Source organism: Eulemur rufifrons, chromosome 15, assembly GCF_041146395.1.
Source record: "Eulemur rufifrons isolate Redbay chromosome 15, OSU_ERuf_1, whole genome shotgun sequence".
NCBI classification, from domain to species: domain Eukaryota; kingdom Metazoa; phylum Chordata; class Mammalia; order Primates; family Lemuridae; genus Eulemur; species Eulemur rufifrons.
This window is the reverse complement of record NC_090997.1, coordinates 54,896,360-54,911,745: the sequence shown is the minus strand read 5'-3', so window position 1 is coordinate 54,911,745 and position 15,386 is coordinate 54,896,360. Positions and strand designations below refer to the sequence as shown.

Genomic DNA, 15,386 nt, shown 5'->3' with positions numbered 1-15,386 from the left:
TCTTCAAAGCCAGCAGTTTAGCATCTTCAAATTCCTCTCTGACTCTGCCCCCTACTTCTGCTGTCACATCTCCTCTTCCTCTGACTCTTCTGCCCCTCTTTTATAAAGACCTCTATATTTGGACCACTGAGATAATCCAAGATAATCTCTCTATCTCAAGAGACTTAATGTAATCACATCTGCAAAGTCCCTTTTTGCTCGGTAAGGAAACACATTCATAGGTTTCAGGGATTAGAACATAGACATCTCTAGGGTGGGGTGGGGCACTATTCAGCCTATCACATAAAAGTTTCTCATTACTTTATTTTTAATTTATTCTCAACTTGGTTCCCAAGCATCATGAAAGCTATATTTAACTGCAAATAGTTTAAAATTAAATATTAATGTTAATGGCATGATTAAAGGATATATACAAGTAATTTCATTAAGCATTTACTTTTAAATCATTCCATCTTCAACAATTTTATAATTAATAAACCATTTCAGATGTCTGTACCAATGACATTATGTATAATTATGTTTTTCCAAATCATTTGGAGCTTAACTGTAGTTTCTGTGTAATTTATTTTGGGGAATAACTTTGAGCTAGGATGTTATCATATTCGGTAGATTCATGTATTCTTTGTGGCAACCACAACCTGAATATGCATCATAAACCACCGGTGATAGGAACACAAGACATGGAAACATGTATTTGGCATCAGTGAATCACATTTAATATGATTTATGCTTTTGTAAAAGAAATATTACTAAACAATTCTTTTTCTAGGGTTCATGACTATTATTTAAGAAATATTTTTTCTGTAGTATTTTTTTTCTGAAAAGATGAATATGTCCTCCCATATATAGCACAGTGCCAAACTTTGTTTAAGAGTCCTCAGAGCAAAAAGATTTTGTCAAAAAGAAATTCTTGATCATTGCCCCTAGGGTACAAATGTCCAAATTATTCCTTTAGGGAGAGCTAGTAAGACTTAAAGTAGGATGAAAGGGGGAGAAATAATTTAACTCTTCTGAGAAAGGTGTACTAGTATAGAGTTGATAATGAACTATTTATTCTCAAATCATTTTATTTTTTATCATAATTCATGTTCAAGTGAAAGGCTGTTGGAAAGGAGGGGATTTTTAAGAGACTTGAGATTTTTCCTATTTCTTTTAAAATCCACTTTAAGCCCCCATATGATGGACAAATAAAATGAAGAATTAAGAAATGTGTGGCCTTTCGTGTAATTCTTTTTGTCCAAAGAATTTCTATCAAAACTTTAAATGCACATCTATTGACTCAGCATTTCCACTGCTAATTGTTTATTTGCTGAAAATACTTACACAAGTAGGCAAAGATAAATGTACATTAACAACAGACTGATTTTTATCAAAGATACATTCATTCACTAGAGTCCCACACAGCTAGTCAAAAGAAAAAGGCTAATGTGGAAATATGTCTGGCATATACTGTCAAGTGAACAAATCAAGTCATTGAACAGAATGTAGACTGTAATCTAGTATATTGACACCACACTAGAAAAAAAAATTTTTTCCTTGGGGCCACAGTGTTTTATTAGGAAAATAGAATAAAAACCATGAAAACAAAATGATCCTTTCTAATTTAATGAAAAAAAATTTTAAGTAGTTTTCTATGTGTGAATTACATACAATTTGAAAAATAGTTCTCTCAGCTCCCAAGGAGAAGAGACATGAGATGGTATAAATGAATATTGTATGTGCAAAGACAACTCCTAAGACTATACATAAGAAACAGTGAACAGAGGAGGGGAAATGTTACCTCTGAGGAGAGGAAACAGGAGTGTGAGAAGAAGAAAATGAGGAACTTTACATTCAAACTAGCATGTATTAAATTTATAATAAAAAGTATATCTTTAAAAAACACACATGATAGAAATTGAAGAGGTGTATGTAGAGCCTACAGTTTAGCAAAGTATTCCACACATTTCTAGGCAGAACAATGATGGTAAAAGTAAGATGTTTAGCATATTTGAAAAATACAGTTAGCTGATCTTAATTGAATCTGTATTTTTATTTGACTTTTTGTCATAGTGTCATTGTAATAGCACTGAAAAGATACTGGGTGACATTTAAAAATGAGTTCCTTCTTTTGAAGAAACCATCATATAAATAAATTTTACTTTCAATTAAGTGAACAGATAATTTGAAGAACATCAGAAATAAAAACTTAATGTTAGGCCAGGCTCGATAGCTCACGCCTGAAATCCTAGCACTCTGGGAGGCCAAGGCAGGAGGATTGCTTTAGGTCAGGAGTTAGAGACCAACCTGAACAAAATGGAGAAACAAAAAAATTAGCTGGGTGTAGTGGCCTGCTTCTGCAGTCGCAGCTACTCAGGAAGCTGAAGCAAGAGGATTGCTTGAGTCCAGGAGTTTGAGGTTGCAGTGAGCTATGATCACTTCATCGCATTCTATCTGGGGAGACAAAGCAAGACTCTATCTCTAAAAAAAAAAAAAAAAAAACAACCAACAACTTAGTGTTAGACAATTTTCACTAGCTCATGCTAAATTCTGAAATGGAGATTGCAATCTCTGGAGATTTTTATCATGCTAAGGATACAAGTGCTGAAAATCAAGATAGCTTTGAAGCTTGTCTTTTCCAAGAAAAATGTAAGTATTGTATCGCGGTTTGCATAATTTCTAAATTTCTTTTTATGAGGAAAAGAACCTCAATTTCCATATTCTAATTCAATCCGTTCTTTACTGTACACTGGGTTCCAATATATGATACATTTTTTAAAATCCCTTTTACTACAACACAATTTAAAATACAAATTATTTAGATTTGCTTATTTGCTTTCCCCCCCTCCACATTCTATGTCAAATCCAGTTAAAATATATGAAAATTTTTGATTTATGAAGTAGGCAACTTACCGAGTTCAAAATTACACCACAACACAACCTATACTTATTTGGGAAATATTTTCCTTTTCGCTAACGAAAAAAATTCCCTTACGGCAAAAGATGATTATGTAGCCCATACCTAGCACAGTGACTGACATATTTGTACACAATTGCATTTGCTAAATGAATATAGATACAATATAAACAATAGCAACCTCCTTTGCCAAGTTCTCCACGTGGAAATAATGTGAGAAAAGAATTACAGTTTTTAAGGTAAAATCAGATATTTTAAAAATTTAACTCTAGTATCTTTTGATTTCCAATCCAACGCTCTTATCCATAAGGCCACATTTGTCTCTTGGCTGAAGAGTTACGAAAGATTAGGACACTTCTAGAGCCCATCCATAATTAGTGTTGACGTTTGCAATATCTATAATTCAAACAAAATATTTTCGAGCCAACTACTTTTACTAAACATGCGATGCGCAGACCACTTTAATAGATAATCGGGCTTCGAACAGGTATAGGTGTAGGTCAAGAAATGTACTTTCTAGTTAGGAAGTGAGAACGACAGGTAATACAACAGTGATTTTTAAAAAAGCCAGACGGCATACGATGTATGTCAGATGTGACTTCTGATTCAGAGGCAGGTGAAGAGGGGAAGTCGGAGGCAGTCCCAGAAGGCGCCCAGCACAAGTGACACTGAAGCTGGACGCCCGGAAGACGGGAGCTGCGCACTCCACACAGACAAACTCCGAGTAGATGGCTGCTATTCTAGGAACGCAGGCGCCACGCGAGCCGCCGGGCGCGGCGCCCACCCGCGGGGCCTGAGGGCGGGCACCCGAGGCCCCGCCTCCTCCCGGCCGCGGGACGGCCGCGCAGGCGCAGTCTTTCCTGGCTGTAGACGCGGCTGCCGGGCCGGGCGGGGTGAGTTGGGGACGCCGTTGTTGTGGTCGCTTCAGGTTCTCGGTCTTCACTTTGGCGACCCTGACCCCTTTGTGGGTGGGCAAGGCTGGGAGAAAGGGCCCCTATTCCCCGTCGCCTTCCCGATCCTTGGGGGCGCCAGGCGGTCACCGAGGGCCTGGTAAGCGCAGCCCGGCCGGCTCCGTGTCCCGGCGCCTCGGGAGGACCCGCCAGAGAGGGTCCGAGTCCCCGCGTCACGGTGACCGAGGAGCGCGGCGTCCCGACACCCTTCCGTCCTCCCTGCTGCGCGCTCTCGTCACAGCGCATTTTCTCTTCACGTTCTGGGGGTGTCAGTGATCGGAGGAAGTGTGTCTAACCGCGTGTTCTGGCAGCGCCGTGTATTAGAATCTGGAGTCGGACTGCCGGTGTCCACATGCCCATCCACTGCTTACTGGCTTGGGGACCTATACAAGTCTCTTAACCCCTCTGCCTCAGTTTCAGGTGTAAAATGAGGAAAACAGTAGTAACTGTCATAAGGTGGTTGTAAGGATTAAGTGGGTTAGTATCTGTGAGGTGCTTACAACTTTGCGTGATATGCAGCAAAGCTATACGTGCTTTTCATATTTTTTAGCCTGTTATGTAAAAAGAGATTGTTCCTTTCTTCTCCTCACTCCCGAAAATAACTGCCCAAAAGTAGAAAAACAAGATGATGATTTTGAAGAATATGAGCTTTTGTTTGCATAGCCCGTTTAAAAACAAAGCTTTTAAGACAGCTTAGTTGCACACCCTACATTAGAGAAAAGACAGGTGTTACGTGGTGAAGTTGAAAACTGTAAAGTTTGATGTTTGCGAAACCACATGAGAAAAATGGCCAGAACATATTTGTGCTGAAAAAGAGTTAACATAGCAGGCCTGAGACTGCCATCCTTAGAAAGGCCTGCTTGCAAGGATGGCTCTTGTTTGGCATCTGGGAACTTGGATTTGGAGAGTTTGTGCTAAACGATGTATTTTATGCTGAAATTATAGCTTCCATAAAAATTCTGGGCACCAAGTCTTTAACAGGCTTCCTCCAGCAGAAGCATTGCATACGTGTTGCTGCATTTTCCATTTTGGGGGAAGAGTGTGTACTGTGTGACCCCTCCTGGGAGAGAGACAAGATAAGGAAGTCTGCATGTGATTCCTCCAGACTCCACCCATGTCTTTTTCCATTATGGTCAGACTGTACCTCTGAACTACATTGCTGTAATAAATGTTAGCCATGAATACAACTATATGCTAAGTCCTATGAATCCTATGGAATCTCCAAATGTGAGGGACGTCTTGGAGATCCTCGGATACAATCTGGATGATAGAAAGTATTTGAAACTCTAATAATTGGACTTTTTGTCTCTTTTTGCCTTAAATGGGAATTGGAAAATTGTACAGATAAGTGATTGCTAAATTGTGGGTTACTATACCAAATGATTCTTTCTGTTTAGACATATTACACTTGTCAGAAAAATCATCAGAAATTGTCTCTATGTTGCCAAGTTAAGTTTGAGTCAGTGTTTTTGAAAAAAGGCACGGTTGTTTATAGATTTGAGATCAAATGCCTGGTTTTGTTTACTGTTTTGCTAGCATTATGTGCTCATCTTTATTATGGATTTCTCTATACCACAAGGAGAAAAATTTGACCAGTTTCTCATGGACCATTTTTCCTGGATTCTATTAGCTATGCCTATCTCCTTTTAGTACATCAAATTAAAATTGATGGAGGTAGGTTTGTAAATTTGGGGGTAGGAAGATTAGATTTGCCATCTGTATATGTCTCTTTTCCTTCTATAAAGTAGACTACTAGATCATTTTTTGATGAGTGGGGAGGTAGAGGTTTAAGGAAAGTGAAAAAGGTTTGAATTGGCTTTGTGGGGAGTAAGTTGACCAGAAGGTAACACAGGGGTGGGGAACCTGCAGCCTTAACTAGGTCCTTAAATATGGCCTTTTGACTGAATCCACATTTTACAGAACAAATCCTTTTATTAAAAGGGATGCAGCAGAGAAAGATGAAGCTTTTCTTGCCTCTTTTGGTGCTTAAAAACGAACAATCTTGAAATCAGAAGGCTGCAGGTTCCCCACCCCTGCATGGGGTCTGCTTTCTTGTGAGACTTCTCCAGACATGGAGAAAATGGTTAATTGGGTTCATCTAGGACTGGGTTCTGCCAGGAGGGTGATGTAGTCATTAAGCTGTGCACAGATATTCTGGTTCACCTCTTTCTGGGTACACAGTAAGGTTGCACTCTTTTTATATTCCCCTATGTCTATGTGAAGTTAAATGTGCCATGTGACTTGCTTTGGTCAGTAAAATATGAGTAGATGTGGCGTGTGCCACCTCCAGGTGAGGCTTTAAGAACCAGCTCTTTATGTGCTACTAACCCCTGCCCTGCTGTAGGGATGGATCATGGGAGCACTTGCAATGCAGCTTCTTGTCAGCCCCGATACTAAAGTAGAATAGGAGTAGCCAATCAAGTATGCTGGAAGAACTGGGAAGTTGTAATCAGAGAAGGGAATTCTTAAATTAGTGATTTTTTAAATATGGGACTGTAGGAGTGAGTAGATGAGGAAGATTGGATGGAGAAAGTCGAGATGAAGTAATCAAGGAACTCATAGGCTTTATACATCTCTATAACTCTAAAGCCCTTCATTTGTTGCAACTCAGTTCAATAGTGATGACCCTTGGCCTTAAAGAAATGGCTCATAAAATGGTAAACTTGAAAGCTCTCTTACGTGCAACATGGAATGACTAAGATTCAGAATTTAGAATTGAATTGAGAAAGTCATTACCTTGATTATTGAAAAGTAAACAAAAATCATGAAAATTACAATGTAGCATAGACACCAGGCAAGAGAGTAGCAGGTAGGATTTAGGCTAAGCTGCTCTAATGGAGACTCCAAAATATAGTGGTTTAAAAAATGCTTAGCTTGTGTCTAAAGTCTTTAGAATTAACTGAGTTTTTAAGAAATATAAAGGATAAAGGTAAGTAACTCCATAAAGAAAGAGACAGATTCAATGTGGAACATCATACAACTTTGCTATTAAAAGTATATTTTGTGGATTCCCAGCAATGGCTCCAGTTAGGGGCTTGTTAGGCAGAATCTCAGGTCTTGTGCCAGACTTGTCGAATCAGAATTCATATCTTAAGGAGACCTCAAGGTGACTCATATGCACTGGCCTGATCTCTTAAAAAAGCCAGTGTCTTAGGCAAGTGTAATAAAAAGTTAGAAGAGCTGTTCTAGATTAAAAGATACCAAAGAGACATAACCAATATAAAGTGCAAATACTGATTGACTCTTATTTGAAAAACCAGCTATCAAAGAAGCTTTGGGGTCAACTAAGGAAATTAGAACATGATGGGACATGTTAGAGAATTATTGTTAATTTTCTTAGATGTGATAATGATGTATAATTACACAAGAGAATGTCCTTATTTTTAAGAGATACATGCTGAAGTATTTAGGTATGAAGTGTCATGATCTCTACAACTTATTCAAATAGTTCAGCAGAAAAAGAAAAAATATGCACTTACATACACATATTTGTCTCTGTATATACACATTGATATTTAGATAAAACAAATATAGCAAAACATTAATAGATGTGGAATCTAGATAGTAGATGGGTGTCCATTTGTACGGTTCTTTTAAATTTTATTGATGTTTAAAATTTTTCATAATAAAAAGTTGGAGAAAAAAATAAAAAATGCTGTAGCTTAAAAAGATAGAAATTTATTTTCTCTTAATAGTCCAGCACTAGGTAGTACAGCACAGGTAGGGTAGCTTTACTGTGTTTGGCTTATGGCTTCCTTCCCTAGTCCAATGTGGCTCTTCTAGTTCCTACTATTTCCTTGCTAGTGGAAGGGAAGAAAGGGCAAGAGGAGCACATTATCCAGAAGCAGCACTTACTTTGTTGACCAAGCTAGTTTTTTTTATTCGCCTGAACATCATATATTTAGGGGGTATGTGGGTATGTCTTAGTTCAGGCCACTATAACAAATGATCGTAGACTGGGTGGCTTAACCAACAAATATTTATTTCTTACAGTACTGAGGGCTGGGAAGTCCCAGGTGCCAGCAGACCTGGTATATCCTCATGTGGATACAAGGCTAGCTTTCCGGCCTCCCCTTGTAAGAGGCTAATCCCATTTATGAGGGCTCCACCTTCAAGACCTAATTACCTCCCCAAAGTTCCGCCTCCAAGTACCATCACATTGGGGATTAGATTTCAGTATACAAATTTTGGAGGGGGACACAAATATTTAGTCTATGATGGGGTGGTTGGTAAAAGTCAAATGGAATCTACCATTTGTATATTGATTTAATAAAGATTTCTTTGATTTCAGCTGATATTCCCCTCTTCTTCGAACTCTGTTGATTTACCAGACCAATTAAAATTATAGCTATTTCAATTTTGATATGCATTAAAGAAAATATATATAATTTTAATTTTGAAGATTGTGTATTCATTTTTTTCCCTTAACCTTTTCAGTAAATAACAGATGCGGGTAAAAGATCCAACCAAAGCTTTACCTGAGAAAGCCAAAAGAAGCAAAAGGCCTACTATACCTCATTATGAAGACTCTTCAGACGACATTGCAGGTAAATTATAATATCTGGCATCCCAAATAGTGTTGAAGACAAGAAATAACAATGCACTTGACCCTTGAACAACATGGGTTTGAACTGCACAGGTCCACTTATACATGGATTTTTTTTCAACCAAATGCGGATGGAAAATACAGAGTTTGAGAAAACCTCCTACTAAGAAGACCATCTTTTCCCATAGGCAGGTTGCACAAGGCCGACTGTGAGACTTGAGTATGTGCAAATTTAAAAAAAATTTTTTTTTTTAAATTTTAATAGATGTAGGGGGTACAAGTTGAATTCAGTTACCTGTATATAATATATGGTTGTGGAGTCTGGGCTTTTGGTGTACCCATCACCTGAGTAGTATACATTGTACCCCAAAGGTAATTTTTCATCCCTCATCCCCTTCCAACTTCCCCCCTTTTGAGTCTCCAGTGTCCATAGTGTATGTGTGCAGATTTTGGTATATATGGGGAGGTCCTGGAACCAATCTCTACATTTACCAATGTATGACTGTTTTATTTTTAATTAATAAATCCATTATTCTTTATTTTCACTGTTCTGCATAAGCTTTAGAATCAGCTTGTCTAGTTCCAAAAAATGCTGTTGGTGTATTTATTGGGATTTTGTTTAGTTCATAAAGTAACTTAGATTGGCATCTTTTTTATTGTTGTTCCTTTGTCAGGTCCTGTTAAAACCAAGTCTCCGAGGCACCCAAGCTTGGCAGATGGCCCTTGGGAGCTGCTGGCTTCAGGGCTTGCTTGTCTCTTTGGCCTCTTGCCTTAGCTTTTGGCCTCTGAGAATTTTCCTCACTTCCTTGCTAGTTCGGTTCTCAACTTACAAAGACATTTTAAATATATATTGCTATTTTTAAGTGTTTTTAACTTGGATAGGGTTTCAGGATAACTAGTTTGCTGTATTGAAGGAAGTCTGAAATATATGTTTATATATTTGTTCTATTCTGTTCATATTGATTTCCTCATATGATTATTATGTTAACTGTCCTTTGCCTGTCTTCCATGGTTATTTCTTTTTCTCAAATCCTTTAAAACTCTTCTTTCCTTTTCATCCTACTGCTGTTTTCATTTTTATCCTTTACTGTATTTGCAGCAGTGTCTTTCACCCTATATTCTTTTTATTTGAGCTTTCATTTTTGTGGTTTTATGTATTTATTTTTGTTCCACTTCTTTCCTAATGCCAGTCACTTCCTATTGTTTTGCCATCTTGTCCTAGAGCTCTTGCTTCTGTTTTGTGTTCTTATTTCATGGAAGAGCAATTTGTTTTTCCTGTTTCTTCCTTATTTTTTCTTATCTTAGTCTAGAATTTGTGGCTTTGATTTCTCTTTGATTCCCCATTTTTTCCCCCAAACATTGATAGACTGTATTGTGAGAGAGTTCCCACCTGTGACTCTACCCTCTTAAATAAAAAAGCACATAGAAAAGAAGGGATTTAGGTTAGTCCGAGTGCAGCGGTGTTTACAACTAATTGATCACAACCAGTTGCAGATTCCTTTGTTCCTTCTCCACTCCCACTGCTTCACTTGACAAGCCTTAAAAAAAAAAAAAGAAAGAAATAAAAGAAAAGAAGGGATTTAGAAACTTTTGTACAATATCTACATCCTGCACCCCAAGGTGGGAAGGTGGGTGGTGATTGCTAAGTGGGCCAGAGGGGTGGAGGCAGTGTCTTTGCCACATGCGTGCCCACATCCACCCAGAACATGAGAGTGGGAGTGAGATGCTCTGGGAGGGACTTGGGAGCCCCCAGGCTAGAGGCAAGGGGGTGATTACTCATTCTTTCATGTAGGGTTGCTTTTTTTTGGACTAGCAAGTTTTAGAAATATTTGGGTAAGAATGGAGGGCTAAAGCCTTGTTGAGACCTGGCTGGAGTTTTGAGTTTGAGTTCATTTTAGCCTTTACTTTTTTCTAACCAAAAAATGCAGTCCTGAATCATGCAGCCCTGAATTTTTCCATAATCCAAAGTATCTCTTCTCAACTGCCATAGAGACAAGACTGCTTCCTGCAAAGATGGCTTGCTTTATTTCTCACTTAATAAGTGAGAAATTCCCTTCCTTTGCTTCTTCTCAATGCAAAATTAGATATAGGAGATCTCCTGCTACTGTTGCTGCAGCACAAGATTTAGGTTTGTTTTATGTCTAGGAAGCATGTGGTGTTCTGTATGAAATCTACAGCTGCAGTATTCTCTGCTTTCTTCTTCATGTATCCTTGTTCCATTTCTGCTGCTTTGAAGTGGGTGCCCTTCCACTTAATTTGTGACTTAGGGCTGCAGCTGTCTTCTGGTTTCTCTGAAAATGATCTTTGGGTCTTTGTTTCCTTTTCTTATTGTCTTTGGATAATTTCTGGGAGAAGGGGGAAGTGTCACTGTTTGCAAATTGGAAGGCCTTCCTATAAAGTTTTTTTTAATACTTTAAGTGGAAAACATGGAGATTCTGGTTATTGTTTTTGATTTGTATAATGTGAAACAACTGTAGACTTTAATACATTTTAATATTTTATTCAGGAACCTTAGAGGACCTATTTGTCAGATGACATTTAGACAATTACACGATGAAAGAAATTTCAGAATACTGAAGAAATTTACTTATTAATACAAAGGAAATTTTTTACATATTTTCTACCACAAGAGATAGTGAATACTATTTAAACACTGGTTACCTATTGTAGGAAAACTTCAAACTTTTTTATTTACTCATAAAAAATATATATGGTTGAGACATTTAAAAGCTAATAGATTTAATTTATTGCCTAGAACCTTTTTATCTTGAGTTCACTTATCTCTGAATTCACTAAAAATTTCAATTTGAAAAGTCTGAATAGTAGAATCAGAGAATTTTAAGTTGTACCCTGGCCAGATCCCACCCCAGAGATGATATATAAACGTATGTGGAACGATTTTCCCCTTAGAGTTTTACAATATAAAATTCAAACAAAGCAATGACATTTGGTAAGCCATTTCTAGATCTTGTACTTGATGGTCATTTATCAGTCTTTCCCTGAAAAGTCCTTTCTTTCATGAATCCTTGCTTCTCAAACATATTACTTCAGAATTACTCCTTTTATGTCTGTTCCTATGGCTTGTCCTTTATATAAAATTAGAAGTTTTAATATTTTATTCATATTTACATACTATTTTTGTTGAAATTATATTTTACTATAAATAACTTGTCAGCAGTCACATTCTTGGTCTTCAGGATGAAACGAAACCAATGCTTAGCCTCCCTAGTCAACTAGTAGGCAAAAAGAAATGCTTTCCATTTAGAAAGGGAAGTAGAAAAAGTTGAAGTGTATATAGACCTGTTTTCCTCTTAAAGTTACTTAGTCTTTTCCTTTGTCTTTTGATTTTGGTAAGTAGTTGTAGTTTTAATGTTTGGGGTGTCGGAAGTGGAGAAATTAAAGTGTTCAGGTATTTGGGAGAAAGGGAAGTATAATTGTGCCCAGGGGGGAAATATATAGTTATTTAAAGAACTAAAAACATATTTGCTCAGTTTTGACCATTTGTCTCTACAAACTGCGCACAGTGAGAAGCTGTTATAAAGGATAATTAGGGACCAGTCAAAATAATTTATTTGGGAATATTTCTTAAGGAGAATTCTTGTTCCTGTAAATTATACCATTGTTTGTTCCTCTTTCTCCTTTCTCGCAACAATAATGAAAATTGCATCATAACAGGGCTAGTCTATGTAAAAATATTTTATACGTGCATCTTAAGGGAAAGAAAATACATTCAAAATGCCTGATAAATAGTAGCTATTTAAAACATATATAATCTCCTTAATTATATTTATTTATTACATTTTAAATTTAATTTTTTATTTTTTTTAGAGATTGGAGTCTTGCTCTGTCACTCAGGCTGGAGTTCAGTGGTAGAATCATATCTCACTGCAGCCTCAAACTTCTGGGCTCAAGTGATCCTCCTATCTCAGCCTTCTGAGTGGGTGGGACTACAGGCATATACCACCAGGCCCTGCTAATTTTTCTTATTTATTTTTTTAGAGATGGGGTCTTGCTGTGTTGCCCAGGCTTAAATTTTAAATTTTTGAACTAATTTTAGATTCACAGGAAGGTGCAAAGAAATATCCAAGGAGGTCCCATTCAACCTTCACCTAGGCTCTTCTGATGTTAGTGTCTTGCATTGTTATAGTATAATATCAAAACCAGGAAACTGATATTGGTACAATCCTTACAGCTTCTTCAGATTTCACCAGATATATAATACATGCACTCATATGTGAGTGAGTGAACGTGTGTAGCTCTATGCAATTTCAGTACATGTGTAGCTTTATATAACCACCAGAATCAAAATACTTGACTGTTCCATTACCACCCTGTGTGCTGTCCATTTATAGCTACACCCTCTGCCCCTGTCTCTCTCCCCTGACAGCCACTAATCTGTTCTCACACTCTATATTATTTCATGAATGCTGTATAAACGGAATCAGGTAGCATGTATCCTTTTGAGTTATTTTGTTTTTTGAATCTCTATGCTTTTTAGTTAACAGCATTGTAATACTATTGACTTTTGCTTACTGATGGTAGCACTCTGGTTTAGCTAAGAAAACGTTCAAATTTTGTTTTATCTTATTCATTAGGTTTAACTTGTGAACATGTAAGTCATGCTATCAGCGTGAATCATGTAAAGAGAGCAGTAGCTGAGAATGTGTGGTCAGTTTGCTCAGAATGTTTAAAAGAAAGAAGGTTCTATGATGGGCAGCCAATACATCCGTCTGATATTTGGTTGTGCCTCAAGTGTGGCTTCCAGGTGAGAAAAGTGTTATTTATGTGTGAATTTGTCTTAAATATTTTCCTTAGGTGCTTACTGTGAGTTGGACTGTTGGCCATGCATAGGACTTAAGATAAATTTATTCCATATTTAGATAGAAACTCTCCTAGAATGAACTTAGAAATGTTTGTTAAGGTAAAGTAAAAGGTATGGTATGCTCAGAAAGTAATCATGTGTGGTTTATAAATACTTTGAAAGGGAATCCAACCCACTTGCAGTAGTTGCCATGTTTGTATTTACTTAGGAAATGGATTCAACTTTTTAGACTCATTTCTTTCTCTCTCAAAAAGGATTATTCTTTTCAAAATAACTTGTCTTAAAGTTTAGAAGTTCGTAAAATAAAGGAATTTCCCAATGAAATTAAAAGTGTGTACATTTTTTAAAAATAAGAGGTATCTTTATTATCTCATATAGAAAGTCCAGAAGTAAGGCCACTTCAGGTTTAGTTAATTCAATGGAAAGAACATTAAAAACTGAGGTTTATTCTGTTTATCTGCTATCCTCTCCTCAACTTCATGGTTTTAGAATGGCCAAAGATGCTTCAGGCATTGTGTATAACGCAGCAATCCCCAAAGGCCATAAAGAGGCCTGTGTTCTTTTTTGAAAATATGTAAAACTCTTCTAGAAATATCTAACAGACTTCCTTCTTGTCACATTAATCAGAATTGTGTTTCACTTCTTTACTTACCCAGTGAAGGAAATCACTTGATTGGGCTGTGTGTCTCACTAGTTCTCAGTGGGTTTGAGGTGAAGATGTGTACAGGATTGGGCAATGTGTGGGCAAGGGGTACCACTGGCCTACCAGGATGCTCAGCATCCCACTGTCTCCAGACACAGAGTTTATACATTTTTAAATCATAGGGAAATTAACTCTGCTCATAATTGTTTTAGGTAAATATTACATATTGAAAAACAAGTTATCCGCTTTGCAAGAAATTAAATTTAATGAGAATCTTTATTTTTTTCTGAAACTTTCCCCTCCTGCTTGAAATTCAAAACAAAACAATTTTTTCAATATAAGTTGCGTATGGATTTAAGTTTTAATTAATTTGAAACAAACATATGTGAATCATACAAATAGCATTCTGTTCATCTTCAGGGATGTGGTAAAAGCTCAGAAAGCCAACATTCACTGAAGCACTTCAAGAGTTCCAGAACAGAGCCCCATTGTATTATAATCAGTCTCAACACATGGATTATATGGTAAGTTAAATTATGTTAGTTCTTGTGTCCACTACAAAAAAAAAAATCTTTAAGCTATATGAAGTAAAATATTTAAAGATGTTACACTAGCTTATGCTTTTTTAGCCTGAACACAATCTATGCGATAATTTAAGAAAATTAACATTACCAATGAATATAAAATTTAAATTGGAAAAAATTAATTATCTTTCTACTCTTCTCTAACATTTTCTTTACAACATAAAGAAAAATTCTTTCTAGTTGATTTTTTGTAATGAACTTGCTAATATAGAATTCCAGAGTTTTAGAGGAAGAAGGTACATCAAGCAGTCAAATGTGCATAAGAAGTTGGTAAAAACCTCTCAGGTGATTCTGCTATTTGACCCTGGTTGAAAACCTAGTCTAGTTTTCTCATTTTATGTATAAGGAAACTGAGTATCATTTACTTTTTTGTGGTTACAAAGTAAAAATCCAGACTCTAGAACAAGTTTTTTGATTTTCTAGTTGCTTACCATTATACCACACTGTTTCAGAGGTATGAGTGGACACTGTATTGAAATACTTTCTCTATATTTTACAATAATTTTCTAATTGGAATCTGTAGACTCTTTGGGTTCCTTGAATGAATTTTCAGGAATTCTCAAGTTTTCTTTAAGACAAAAAATATTTTAGCTTTATGTTTTCATTTCAGGGTTCTAAAATTAGTATAAGGATATTTTGGGCCATAGGAGAGATCATCATCTTATAATTTAATACAGCCACAGGGGTTGAGCACCTGCTGCATTTGTGTTTTTCTTTATTGTTGTTGACCCCAGGTAGTAGTATTGGGGAGAATGAGGAAAGAACAAAGGAATTTAATATGTAAATGATGCCTTAGAGCCAAGGGAGAGGAGGATGATGTCGTAGTGTGGCAGCTCAACAAAAATTTCGCTGTAGTGGTCTCAAACTACAGTGTGTCAGAATCTCGGGGAGGTCTTGTTTAGACAGATTGCTGGATGCCAGGCCTAAATATTCTGATTTAGTAGT

At 36.8% G+C, this 15,386-nt stretch overlaps 1 protein-coding gene across 4 annotated transcripts in view; it reads left to right on the top strand.

The window, feature by feature from the left end:
* The first annotated feature begins 8,293 nt into the window (after nucleotides 1–8,293).
* The window catches only part of USP45 (ubiquitin specific peptidase 45), a 52,625-nt gene continuing 45,532 nt past the window's right edge, over nucleotides 8,294–15,386 (top strand). For 2 of the 4 annotated variants that reach the window (XM_069488039.1, XM_069488036.1), the window contains exons 1-4: nucleotides 8,294–8,393; nucleotides 10,629–10,631; nucleotides 12,988–13,157; nucleotides 14,278–14,381. In XM_069488039.1, the coding sequence (XP_069344140.1) occupies nucleotides 8,294–8,393; nucleotides 10,629–10,631; nucleotides 12,988–13,157; nucleotides 14,278–14,381 (377 nt within the window). The remainder of the gene's footprint in view (nucleotides 8,394–10,628; nucleotides 10,632–12,987; nucleotides 13,158–14,277; nucleotides 14,382–15,386) is intronic. The other 2 variants (XM_069488038.1, XM_069488035.1) reach the window with 1 other exon arrangement.